Source organism: Amphiprion ocellaris, chromosome 6 (assembly GCF_022539595.1).
Source record: "Amphiprion ocellaris isolate individual 3 ecotype Okinawa chromosome 6, ASM2253959v1, whole genome shotgun sequence".
NCBI lineage: Eukaryota > Metazoa > Chordata > Actinopteri > Pomacentridae > Amphiprion > Amphiprion ocellaris.
This window is the reverse complement of record NC_072771.1, coordinates 26,269,024-26,282,938: the sequence shown is the minus strand read 5'-3', so window position 1 is coordinate 26,282,938 and position 13,915 is coordinate 26,269,024. Positions and strand designations below refer to the sequence as shown.

The following is a 13,915-nucleotide window of genomic DNA, read 5'->3' as shown; positions in this document are numbered from 1 at the left end:
ATACTAGAGGTCCACTACTGTAACACCATAATTCCTCTTTGCTTATCATTCATCGCGCTACACGTTGGAGGAAAGACAAACGTGTGCCGTGTGAGGACGCGGACTTCCCATTTTATCCTCTTCTATTTGTAGCCACCGGCGCCACGCCCTCCACATGAAGTTAACGAGTGTCCTGCAGGCTCAGACTCACCGCAGCTCCTCATCTACAGAGGCTCAGAAGGAGGCAGCGGGTTTAAAGATGCTCGGCGCCTCTTCCCTCTGAATTCGCCAAGTGCTAGAAAGGAGACTCGACAACTTTTCCGAAGCCTGCAACAGTTTCAGGGCCGAGTGGAGGGCGAGCTGGTCGGTCTGAAGGATGGCTGGATGCTGCACGTCGGCGGAGGACAGAGAGAACCAGAGGATCAACGAGGAGATCGAGAAGCAGCTGCGGAAGGACAAGAAGGATTCCCGCAGGGAGCTGAAGCTGCTGCTGTTAGGTGAGCATCACTGAGCCACCGGAGTTTATACACCTGATGCCTCCTCACACAGCCTGAGTGGCTGTTACCTCCAATTAAGTCCTCCTTTATGGGGTAAGGAAACCCCATGTGTAGAATATATGAGGATATGGTCCTAATCCTACCCTTAAATTCTATATTTTTTGAGCATTTCTGGTCAAAATGCCATTAAAACAGTTGTTCAAAGCTCTTAAAAATATTCCTCTGTAGTGAAGCAATTTATACTTGTCATTTTGCTTTTGGTGAGAAGTGCGGTTGATGACTGCATTGGCTCCTGACCACACCTGTGTGTACAGGTATCCGGCCAGGTGGGACACAAATCTGAATCCTGGCGACGAATCTGTACTTTAACTGTAACAGATTTTATAATATAAAAGGAATAAACAAATTAGAATATTTGTCTGGATGTGGCAGCTTCGTGCCATAGTTGTGCCATTAATTTTGCGCACGGTGGAGAGTTGAAATTGTTTTACCAGGCTCAGGTGGTTAACATAAATACTGAAAACATCCACATGCAAAGAGATATTGACTGTTATAAAATCACAATTATAAATTCACAAAGTGGAAACTAGTGTTGGAGGATTATTTTTTGTTTGTTTCCGGAAGAACTGTAGAAATTTGTGTGTTTTCCTCTTTCGTCATTAAGGATAAACTCCAGTGTCATGTGAGCATAGCTTTTTAGAGGGCATAGCTAGAAGAAAAAAGTGAATATGGAGAAAATATTATGAAGTTGTCATCATCTATAAGTTATTGTGTAGCCTTCAGATGACCCTATCAATGTATGTGTCAGTGTCACAGTCCTGCTTCATGGTGATGTGCGTTGCTCCTGCAAAGTTCACTGACTTCTCAAGTAAGCAGATCTGACATCAAGCAAGACGTTATGCTCCTGTACTGTCTGTTAACTTTTAGAATCCAGTCAAAGAAGACACACGTTGTTGCTACATGCCAGACGCTCTCAGCATGGGAGTACTTTAGGGACCGGAGTCGCCCTGAACGCCTCGGCCAGTGGTGTGTTTGAAAACCATATAGCTGCTTCATGCAAAAGTCATGCAAATCCATGACGCAACAGAACATGACACAAAGTTTGCACCCACTGCTCTACTAGAAAGCGCTTTCGTTTAAAACAGCGTTACTTTGCTGCCTGTAGCAACTAAACCAGCATTTATTAAACAATCCCATTTAATTTGCTTATGAAAAATGAGTGTGTCTATGAAATAAACTGTGATCGGGAAGTAAAATTTTGATGGAGACAACAAACTTAATTGAAGTGCAAACATGTCGAGCTATGATTTAGCCTAAATTCTAAACTATGTGTAATGTAGCTTTTGTCCTTCAGACAAGTTGATTTTGCAGGTAACTCGGAGTAATAAAAGCAACTGGATGACGGAAAGGATAAGTGGAGATACAGATAGATACGAGTTAATCTGTAATGTTTATTTACGTGGTCAGAGTGAATCACTGGATTTCATCATGATGGTCACAGTCAGGTCAATAGAACACAGGAGGGGGAAGAAAAGGCGACACATTCTAGCTCTTTTCAGCTGCATTTAACCTGAGTTGAATGGCTGTATGACAACAAAATCGCTAGGCCCTTACTGTTTTGTATTACGAGTATTAGTCATCCAGTTCAGTTGAGTTCAGAAAAATATGGGAAAAACATGAATATAGGAATAAAGTGAGTAAGAAAAGCCCATAAAACATGAACGAAAGTAGGAAAAAAGCAATTTTCAAGCGTCTTTGTGGAACTTTCAATCAATATTGTATCGATATTAACTGAATAAACTAAATCTCATGAGCACAACACACACAAAGGGACCAGTGTTGCTCGTGAAAAAAAAAATATTCAAAGTTTTCGTAACATAAAAAGACAAAACAAGGAGAAAGAAACTAGAGTGATATCTATCTTTTAAAGGCTACTTTTTGCAAAAAAAAAAGATTATTTTCTTCTGTGCAACCAGTTTAGTTTCAGTTATAATAGTTAAAACGTATCCCTTAAATGTTAAATGAGAAGAAATCATCTTTTCTGATGATAGAAAATGGTGTATTTGCTAAATAGAAACAGATGGATATTCTACAAATGTAGGCTGAAACAAGCAAATACTCTGACAGAATGCATGTGAGTAACAGAGCAGGTATACAGCGTATTGATGGCTGTTTTTGTATCATAGCTGGAATACAGCTCATACTCTAGAAAATCTGCTTGTCGTAACTTAGCGACTTCTTCTTTTGTTCCCCGTATTTGCCAACAAAGTCCCACCTGTTGAGTAAGTTTCAGTTAAAACAAAACAGTGCAACAGGTGGTAGTAGTTCTTATCTCAGTGGCATTAACACCACAATCATTCACACAACCAGCGCTGAGTCACATCGGCCGACCGGGAGGTGCGCGTCGGTGTAAGCTGGTATTTGTGGTCAAATCTGTACATGTGTGAATGTCTCATGTCTGCTGCCTTTGACATTTGTGTCCAGAAACTGTAAAACGTCACACTGCACCACTCAGACACACACACCTGCAGATTTGAGCAAAGGCACAAAAAACATGTTTTCATCCCCAGACACGTACGCTTGACATTTCCACTTGCATTTAAGCATTGCTACACACACTCTCACTTAGTGAATCGTTGTTGATGCACAAGTTTAGAATTTTTTTTACTGCAGTGATTTTCTGTGGCACAAAGCAGGAACCAGCAACAACTGCAATCGAACTAACACATTGTGTAAATAAATTTTCACCTTATACTACCCTAGTCTCAATGACAGACCTTCCAAGCATTAAAAGTATCCATTTATTTTAGAAAATGCAACACATGCAATTAGCGTTGCAAAAAAATGTTTAAAAAAATCCATTCTGCTTTCAATACGACTGTGATTTATCGAAAGTAAATGGCCAACATTAGTTTTTAATAATTTAACATGATATGTCACATTGAAAGTCAACCAAACAATGTGACAGGAAGCCCGCCAGAGACTAAACAACTAAAATGCATACAGAGATAAAAAAACTGAGGCCTCTGAGCTCATTAAAGGCCGACTCTCCCTCTGAAGTACAACGTCGCAGAGGTGCAGGATCCTGATTTTCCATCAGTGTTTGCCTGCCTTTCTTGGCCTAATCCACCTCATCTCCAAGAAACTTGACTTGTAAACAAGGTACATTCAAATCCAGGTGATTTGTCTAAGCCTTGTTTGCTAAGATGTAAAGACTCTCGTATCCATGAAACCATGCAAAGCAGCCAGGAAACCAGAAGACTGGCTGCAAAGACTAATGACAGCTGAGAGGCACGAATACAGATGTGTGTGGACTCAGACACACAGACGCACACGGTTGTTTCCATGACTTCTGAGGATATTACATTGACTTACAGTCATTTCCTGGAGACTTACAAATAATCCTAACCTCAGCCTTTATTTTAAACCTTAAACTATATCTTCACCTTGAAATGAACTATTGATGCTATGGTGACTGTATGAAGAGATTTTGGTCCTCACAATATTGTAATACCCCCCCACCCACCCACACACACACCCACACACACACCCACACACACACCCCCCCCCCCACACACACACACACACACACACACACACAGACACACACAGTCTGTCATGTTCTGCTTTTATTTTCACATTCAGACCACATGATGCTGAATCTATTTGTTTAGCAAATGCGTTTGTTAACAGACCAGAATATTGGGAGAAGCTGCTCAGTGTGTGTGTGTGTGTGTGTGTGTGTGTGTGTGTGTGTGTGTGTGTGTGTGTGTGTGTGTGTGTGTGTGTGTGTGTGTGTGTGTGTGTGTGTGTTTGTGTGTGCGTGTGTAGAGACATCTGTGGGATTTTGTGCCTGTTACTCTAAGAGCAAAGATTAGTAGTTAGATGTTAGATTATTTGAGTTATTTAATGTAGAATTAAAATTTGTGTCTGTTTGTTGGACTCTACATAGAAAGCTAATGTGTGTCCAAACACACTTCATGAGGCACCATGAAACTGACACCGATCTGTTGTTGGGAGACAAAAACTAATGAATGAATGAATGAATGAATGAATGAAAAAATGCAGCATTCTAATTCAGTGCAGTCCTGCTGGCTGCTAAAATGCTTTTGGACAACATAACCATGCACTGGTGAACTGACAAATGAAAGCAAGGGGCATGTTTGCGTTCTGTGTTTTTAACAAGAAAGCAGCGTTATTCATTTTTTCAGAAGTAGCTGTTTGATAAAAACATCAACTTAAATCCAAACCAAAGTTATGAAGGTACCAGGTAAAGTGTGGTGACCACTCTCAGCTCACTAAACATAAAACACTATCTTATGTCCTCACAGTCATTTAAATGCTGCTGCTTTCTGTTTTATTGGTGCATGTAGTTTCTTTATTTACTCCAGTAAACTATCACTATTGATTCCTGTGCTCTAATCGCTGCTGGAAGCATTTTCTGCCAGCCAAGTTAGAGACGTAGGCGAAATGCAGCTTAGAGGATGTCTGTCCTTCATTTCCTGCACCCTGACATTGACGGGTGTCCTTTTGGCAGCCAAATATACATTTAAATTGCTCAGTTTGCCTGTGTCTCCCTGCTTGGAAGAGCTGGCAGTCAAGAGTTGTCACAGCACTTGTGTGTTTGTTTTACTCATTCGATGGCTCTTAGTAACAAGCTGTGCAGAAACAGATGAGTATTTTAATAAAGCTGCTAGGGAGCTGTCAGCTTACATATGCAGAGCAGAGGTGGATGCTAACTCAAGAACTGTGCTTCAGGGCAGTTTTGAAGTATTTTCCCTGCGGTGATGCATGTGCTCTACATCTCTACATTTTTACATTTCTAGCCTTGTGCATTTATTTCACTATTTAGATGGCAGTTCAGGATGATTCTATAAATACACATCAAAACATTTAACCTACTGTAATTCTCAACAGTATAAAAATCAGCTCCATTTCGACCTGCACTGAAGTGAGGCCACTTTTCTATCAGTGCTGGATTATGGTTGCATTTTATGCATAAATGCCGCAGCGGTGACTCTTGGACACAGTTTTATGACTCTGTGTTCAGATTTATTTCCGGTGATGCTGATAATTCTCATCACTGTGACCTGCATGCTGAGGTTTGGTTGCTCTAATGTGTGATTGATGCTGGGCTTTTATTTATTTAAATGGCCCTAACTGTTTATTTACCCTCATACAGTACCTCATTAGTGCCCTTTATTACTGAGCCTTATCATACGTGACTAAATGACTGGATTACAACACAGAGGTGTCGGTTTACAGATTATACACACATATAATCTGGAATAACTTGCAGAGACCTCTAAAGCTGGACTCATTTTTATACTTTGGGCCATTCAGATTTTTAATTTCTTCCTCTGTAATTCCAGCTTTTCTTGTTTTAGTTGTTGTGTTAGTCATCACCTGTTCTCTAACTTAAATGAATGTTTTCCTGATATTGCTAACTTTGCCTTTGCACCTTGTCGGTGATCCAGGGTTTAATTAGACACACATGATGCCAATTGTGAGCATTTCACAGCAGAGCAACATGATTCCACAGCATCAACCTGTTCACTAATATCCATAAATATATGTACACACAAATGTATTAGCTGTTGCTCTGAGACTCACTGGTGTAGAAAGACAATCAAATAGAATCGTAGAAAGCTATTCTTCCATAAAACCACAAGAGTGTAGTGTTTTAAAGTACATCTGCATTTACATTGGAGGGATATTTCGTGTTAGCAAATCCAAAGTCGAATGCAAAATAGAATGTATTCCATTTGCAAATTGTCGTGCAACAACTGATTTAGCATCAGCACTTTTATTTAGTTAAAAAGTTATTTTTCCTGCATATTAGACGCCATATTTTGTATCTTTCAGTAAGGTAGACATTACTAGGCCTGCACAGTTTCATTTTTGTATTGAACTTTATATAAGTGGAACATGCAGCAGAATTTCAGCTAAGAAAAATGATTTTGATCTTTTTTTAGCCTTTTGACAAAAAAAAATAATTAGTTTTATTCAGATTTGACTTCAGTAAAGAAGCTCCAATTATTTAGGTCTAGTTGTCATCAGTGACATTTTGTGTCATTTTTGCATTTTTAATTTTATATCATCTAAGCACTTTGAGGCCATCTTTGTGTGCTGTTACCACGCCTTGCTTTAAAACAGTGGCCAGTTCGTCCTTCCAGTCTTAAACATTAATGTTAAGTTTTGATTTGTTGACAAAAGCAGCAAAAATGTTTCATCATAGTGTATATCTTGGAGTATTATTTCTGATTTAGTTCTATTTTGGTTTTTATTGTGAAAAATAGAGCGTCAATATGGTATTTTTCATCATAGTGTTCGATGATAAAATGGAGATAAAATCTGTAGCTGAGGTTCAGGAGTAGGACCACATCTCAATCGCCCTCCTTCCTGTCGTACACTTATTTATACCACTCTACCCTTCGCACTTGTTCGTTCTCACTTCTCGTGCCCCAACCACCCTCCTTATACTTTTTCCTCCTTTTCCTTTCGTCTCCTTTTCCTCGGGGGTCCGCCGGCCCAGGAGCCACTGCTGATCTCCGAATAAACTTTTCCCCCACAGCGCATCAGCTCAAATCATTCATCACCAACACAACAATCCTTTGCACCCACTAAGGAGGAATCTAGAAACAACTTTGATTCACGATGTAAAGGAAGCTTTTTGACAAATGGTCTGATGTGATAATCAGCATAACTAAATTAAGCATAAGTAAGGATAACACGGCGACATTTTGGAAACCCTTTCAGCGTATGCACGTTAGTTAGGCCGCAAATGACAGATCTGTTTTCTATGTTTCTGTTTTATTGTCTTTCCTTACCACTGGGTGCAGTTTTTACTACCTTCAAACTCTTGTAATGTATCAGATAGGAGTATTTAAAACCTAGATCTTAATCTGAACTTTTTTTTTTTTGGTCTATGTTCAAGTTCTCCTTTGTTGCACTTAAAAACAATCAATTAAAATTATATAAATCAATATCATGTAAACTTAGGGAAACTTAAGATAAGGCAGAAAGAAGCAGGACAAGAAATGACAAAAGTACAATAGGGCTAAAAAATAAAGATATAATAATAAAGATTTCATAGAGATACTATATCAGGCATGATGGATCTATATATGGATATGTACATGTATGACACAGTGATCCACACGACCAGAATAAGCTTCTCTCACTCAATATTTGTAGCTTGTTGAAAGCTAACTATAATAAACATATGGCTTATATTAAAAGATATTTCTGGATTTGTCCCTCACTGTGTCTAACAGGCACTGGAGAAAGTGGAAAGAGCACCTTCATCAAACAGATGAGGATTATCCACGGAGGAGGATACACAGAGGAGGACAAGCGGAGCTACGCCAAACTGGTCTTTCAGAACATCTACACGTCGATGCAGACCATGATCCGAGCCATGGAGGCCCTCGGTATATCTTTCTCTGATCCCCAGAACCAGGTACAGAAGAAACAATGTCCATCTAAAAGAAAGAAAAAAAACACAGTATAAAGTATAAATCTGCCAGGAATCCACTATAGAGAAAAATGTATGCAGGCACCAATAAAAGTGGCAAAGTGGTACTGTGAATGAAAGTTTCTCGTGGTTTGATTTGGACCAACAAGGATGTAAAATATGGGAGCTGTAGCTGAAGGCCTAAAACATGCAACCGAAAAAATGTGAACTCGAGTCCTGTTTTTGTCTCTGCTTGATCTCTTTCCACAACATGGGGGAGTTAAGAGACGGACTACGAGCTAACTGTGTCCCTGTCTGTCTGTCTGTCTGCAGAGCCATGCTAGTGCAGTCCTGGAGGTGGAGGTGGATAAAGTGGAGGAATTAGACCAAAGCCTGGCGGTGGGGATCGGCAGTCTGTGGAACGATGCAGGAATACAGGAATGCTACGACCGACGCAGGGAGTACCAGCTGTCCGACTCCACCAAATAGTGAGAATTAGATGTACCTCTGCTCAATAATATACACACACATATTCTATCATCTCCAGCTCCACCAAATGGCACAAATATTACTATGCTAAGAGGGTTTTACTTCTTGCTACTGTTGTTTATTCACTCCACATGTTCTACATTGGCTTGCTCGCATGCTATATGATGTTTATGAGTAGCGACTTAGAGTGGAACAAAAACTACAGAATAAGCTGGCGAGCTTATTATAGCACTTCTGTTTGCATAAGCTTTTTCGAGCTTGCAGTTTTTGCTATTTTGGGAAATGCAAATTCTGTGTAAATTCAATTACACTTCATTTATTTTTTTCTGCTGCAGCAGAATTCTAACTCTTTGGTTTTCACTACACTTGAAAGTCTCACTAAATGATTTCACAGTCGCAAAATAGTTGCAATTTTGTACTGAACTGACAAGTAACTGCATGTGTTTGGTTTAATCTTCTGAAACCCAGAGTGCATTTTATCAAAAAAATTGCCAAAGTTGCATCAGTTATCAGCGAGGGAGTAAAACGCTAAATAATTGGTGGATTTTCAACTTCCCAATGGTCCCTGAAGTACTCATTTGTGACACAGGAAAGTTAACCAAATCCCATCTTAAAATCATCACATTCTGTCAGAATAACTTTATGCTACATGTCTCATTGCAATGAATTAAAAATAAATTAGTTGCTCTAACTAGATTTAGTAAAAAGCAAAAGAGTTGTTTGTCTTGGCGCAACCAAAACGCCGTTAGTGACTGAGGTGCTACCAACAGTCACATTACAAAAATTCAGGGACTATTTGATTGAACTGCAGGCAGTGCTTATATTCCAGATATCAGTAGTAAAATATATCTACAGGTAACAGCTGCGGACACGTGGGGAATGTTTTGTAAAATTGTTGGATTTATGGCATTAACGCTGTGTGACGCTGCACTGAAGACATGTTTGAGTTCTCTCAGCTTCTATCCATGGTTGTGCTGCTTTATATTGCAGTGAAAATTGAGCCCACAGTGAGTTGAAATGCCACAGGAGCTAAAAACATCCAGAAAATGTTTGGAGTTCAGAGGGTTAAATCAGATTTCTCATTTTCTGTTAATTTGACAGAAAGTTTTTTTTTGTATCTGTTTGCAAAGCCACAAACCTGACTTTATTTCTTGTTGCTTTATTCCTCATCTCCTGATGATTTTTTTTCTTCACATATCTTCAGCTACCTCACTGAACTGGATCGGATTGCTCAGCCCTCTTACTTACCCGACCTTCAGGACATCCTCAGGGTCCGAGTGCCGACCACAGGTATCATTGAATACCCCTTTGACATGGAGAATGTCATTTTCAGGTGAGAGACATGCCGCAATAGGTTCAGTAATGGCTTCAGTATGTTACACTGGAACTGGCCACGGGAGTCGAGGTGACTCACTGTGTCTTTTCTGTTGTCGGCTGCTCTTGAGGCAGGATGGTGGATGTGGGGGGTCAGAGGTCAGAGCGGAGGAAGTGGATCCACTGCTTTGAGAACGTCACCTCCATCATCTTCCTGGTGGCGCTCAGTGAGTACGACCAGGTCCTGGTTGAGTGCGACAACGAGGTGAGAATCCAGCTCAGGAAGTTTAAAGTCTCTTTGAGCTAGAAATGTGAGCTTTATTCCTTAAAATGAGTCTTTGTTGATGCTTGTTTCTGTTCATCTCAGAACCGTATGGAGGAGAGCAAGGCCCTGTTCAAAACCATCATCACCTACCCCTGGTTCCAGCGCTCCTCCGTCATACTTTTCCTCAACAAGACTGACATCCTCAAGGAGAAGATACTGTACTCTCACATAGCCACCTACTTCCCTGAATTCACAGGTTGGTTGGTTTTAAAAAACTGTATAACCATTACTACATTTTGAATATTAACTGGTTCAGTCTGGTCGTTAGATTTAAGTTACTCACACCGTGGAAAAGGACACAACTTGTAGGGCACAAAGGAGATATATTCTGTATATTGAACACACTGGGGAAACTGCTTCTGCATTTCCTTCTTAAGAGACAGAAAAAAGAGCATTTATTTTTCCAAGTCAGAGTTTTGGGTTTGAAGTACCAGATTACTGTCTCTAAATGAGGATTTGTGAAATCGGGTCCCTTTATTTGTAAGTCTTCAAACAACAGAGAACAAGCTTTGCCCTGATATCAGCAAACACAAAGCATTTTTAATCTGAATTTACTGAAAATCCATTTAAATATTATTACCCCTGAATTTCAGGACCTCAGCAGGATCCTACAGCAGCCCAAGAATTCATCCTGAAAATGTACCAAGAACAAAACCCGGACAAGGAGAAAACGCTGTACCCTCACTTCACCTGCGCCACCGACACAGAAAACATCCGCTTCGTCTTCGTGGCCGTGAAAGACACCATCCTCAGACACAACCTCAAAGAGTTCAATCTGGTGTAACGACGGCAGGACACAAGGAAAGACTTTAGGAAATAGCCAACCATATTCACTGTTAACAATACTCAACATAAGCCAAAAAACTGTCCAATATTTTCAAACTTACACAATGTCATGTACAGATCCAGCCAAAGAGAATATGAACATGTTAAACCAAACTAGTGATTGTGTAGGTTGCTGTGACTCAAATGCAACTTTGTATAGATACTGTAGTGTCCAGTCTAGAGTTTACTGTATAGACATTTGCTTTTAATGAAACATTAGAAATGAGAATTGTGTGACCTACTTAGTTTAAAAATATGATCTGAGTGCTTGAACATATACATATGTAATACCTGCTTTATATATATAGTTTTGCAGATTCAGTGACTGTATAAATCTTCACCGGTCAATAATTTGTGGCCGCCAGGGCGGCATCGGTCAGAACACAATACAAGATGTTCCCTTTTTCTCCCTTCATTCTTAACAGAAGTCACACCTAAACATCTCTATGTGTGGCTCAGTAGAATGCATGCACACAGAGAAAACGAAAAGCAACACCAAATATATACATCTGTGCAGTCCCAGCAAACACTCTCCTCTGGAACCTCCACGAACACAAAGAGTTCTCCTCTGCAGAGCAGCAGAGTGTAGTGGCCTCTGATTGGCCAACGTCCCAATTGTCTGTTTGCAGGCCTTGTCCGGCCATCCTTCGTCACATATACATATAAATTTAGCCCTATTGTGTCATTCATAATGTGTAGATGTGCCTTATTTCTTCAGCGCTGCCCGATTTATCTTGTTTCAGATGTAAATAATCTGAGATGTGCCTTAAAAACCTCTACACAACTGTTCTCCAAGAATAAATTATATTTATAGTCATTTTCAATGAACAGTTATTTATTGAAGAATACAACTTGTGTGCTTGTGTGGTAAAAAATAAATAAATAAATGAAGATGGCATTGAAATTTGAGACACCTATTTTATTTTATTTTTTTTTAAATGGCATGAAAAAAATAAGCCACTGCAGTGAACACTGGCTAAAAACAAACAAAAAAAACTTAATGCCAACAGAAATGTTTAGTTCTATTAAACTGCAATACACCCCAAACCAAAAGCAAACCTTTAAAATATACATGAGTAAACAGCAGCTCATCATAATTAGGATTTCTTTCTTTTAAATATATTTTTATCTGCATAAGTCATCAACATGGTTGGCATTGCATATGTGTGGTATAAAAACATAAAAATCACAAAATTACAATTTGCAACGCTGTTATACAGACGATATGAGGATGGATATGTACAGATAAGATACTATATTAGATCAATATACAGCAGACTGATAAATGTTGGTACGGTATAAAAATAGCATGCATCTCTAAATCACACTGAACAGTCTTTATCTTGCAGAAATGTATAAAAATGAGGAAAAGAACGTAAACAAGGTCTTTAAGGACGCACAGTTTGAATTATGTGTGTTATAAAGCCTAACTCGTGCTGCTGAATTGTGTAAAATAAGCATTGTTCAACATCAAATGTGCTACAACAACTATGGTTAATTTGGCCTCGGTGTTATTCAAGTGGTTTTCTATCAGTAGCTGTTGCAGTGACATTTCTACACCCAAATACAACTTGAAGTACAACCAATGAAGCAGAAACTGATTAAAATTAGTGACTTAATGCGTGTTCGAGTGTAACAAGCAAAGCAACCTAAAGCCCCCAGAAAAAGAAGATCTTTACCAGCATTTCAGACCCAAGCAGGTATTACAAAATGAGTTATTATTTTTCATAAAATCATAAAAAATTGATTATATGTGTGCAAAACGGATGAGTGCAATCAGAGCAACCAAAGTGAGACAAAGTGTGGTTCAATGCATTCTGAGCGTCTGTGGTAAATGTATCTAAGTCAGCAATCTGTTTATAGCACTTCTGTTTACATGCACACACACACACAAAGTACACACTCAGTCTTTCACCCCCGACACACACTAACAGTCAGCGTACAGCATCGCTTGTGCACTACTCACACACGGAGGGAAACACAACTAGCATGCAGTAAAGAACAAAGGCACTGACACACACTCACACAGAGCTCGTGGACGTGTGTGTGTTTAGCGATTCTCGCCTTTCTCGACGAGTCAGTACTTCGGTAAACTCTCCCTGGCATCCTCCAGTTTAGCAAGAACCCACTGAAAATAAAGCAGAGTCAAAGTTCAGATTATTTTTACTACGATCATTTACGGTGATGTTGAAGCAGAGCTTATTTCTAGTGAGACGGATGTTAAAAAACTTATTTGTTTGGAGCAAAAACAAGTTTTTGTTTTTTGACTATATGTACCCAGATAGCAGATAACATCGAAGCATTTCTTAAACAACTAAAAACAATAAAAAATGTATACATAAGGGATGGACTGATTATCGGCCTGGCCAATTATTGTTGCCAGTACTTTGCATATTTTTAGATTATCTGTATTTTTATTGATCGATTATTGATAAATTACAGGCGCTACTTCAGATCTGACACAGCCTCCTTTCTCTGTGGTCTCAGAAATGTCTCTCAAGCAGAAACTGCACAAACTGAACAAGAAACACAAGTTGCTGCCACAAACCAGGAAATTAGCCTCTTTTACAGTGGCTAATGGCTAGCAGCTAAGTTAGAAGGCAGCCACAGATTAGAAGTCTGGAGAAACAGTCTGGAAAACAATAATTAATAATGCTTTAAGATCTGGAATTAGTGGGCAACGAAAGTGATGGAACAGAAAAAGATTAAGAAAATAGAGAAGACCAGCAGACGTAACTGCAGGAGACAAACTGATCAATCTCTGTTGATCCCACATAAACAGGGGAGGTCGTCTTAATTTAATCGCTCCTATTTCTATTTTACATATTCAGTTATATGTTACCTTTATTAATGAAGAAGCCTATTTATGAATGACAGGTTCTCCTCCATCACATGCTGTTAAAACATCACATTTAATGTATATCGGCTGCGAATATCAGTTATTGGCCTTTCTTGATCACCAATAATCGGCATCAGTATCGGCCCTTACAAACTCATATTGGTCAATCTCTGGTATATATGTTATTATTA

The 13,915-nt window shown here is 39.3% G+C and overlaps 2 protein-coding genes across 4 annotated transcripts in view; one reads left to right on the top strand and one right to left on the bottom strand.

The window, feature by feature from the left end:
- The first annotated feature begins 205 nt into the window (after positions 1–205).
- On the top strand, positions 206–11,789 carry gna14a (guanine nucleotide binding protein (G protein), alpha 14a). Its single transcript, XM_023280786.3, has 7 exons — positions 206–476; positions 7,754–7,938; positions 8,266–8,420; positions 9,626–9,754; positions 9,871–10,000; positions 10,103–10,256; positions 10,654–11,789. The coding sequence occupies exons 1-7, from the start codon at positions 356–358 to the stop codon at positions 10,842–10,844; spliced, it is 1,065 nt and encodes a 354-aa protein (XP_023136554.1). The 5' UTR covers positions 206–355; the 3' UTR covers positions 10,845–11,789.
- The window catches only part of vps13a (vacuolar protein sorting 13 homolog A), a 40,051-nt gene continuing 37,919 nt past the window's right edge, over positions 11,784–13,915 (bottom strand). For all 3 annotated transcript variants that reach the window (XM_023280776.3, XM_023280779.3, XM_023280778.3), the window contains one exon: positions 11,784–13,013. In XM_023280776.3, coding sequence (XP_023136544.2) covers positions 12,963–13,013 — 51 coding nt within the window. In that variant the 3' untranslated portion in view covers positions 11,784–12,962. The remainder of the gene's footprint in view (positions 13,014–13,915) is intronic.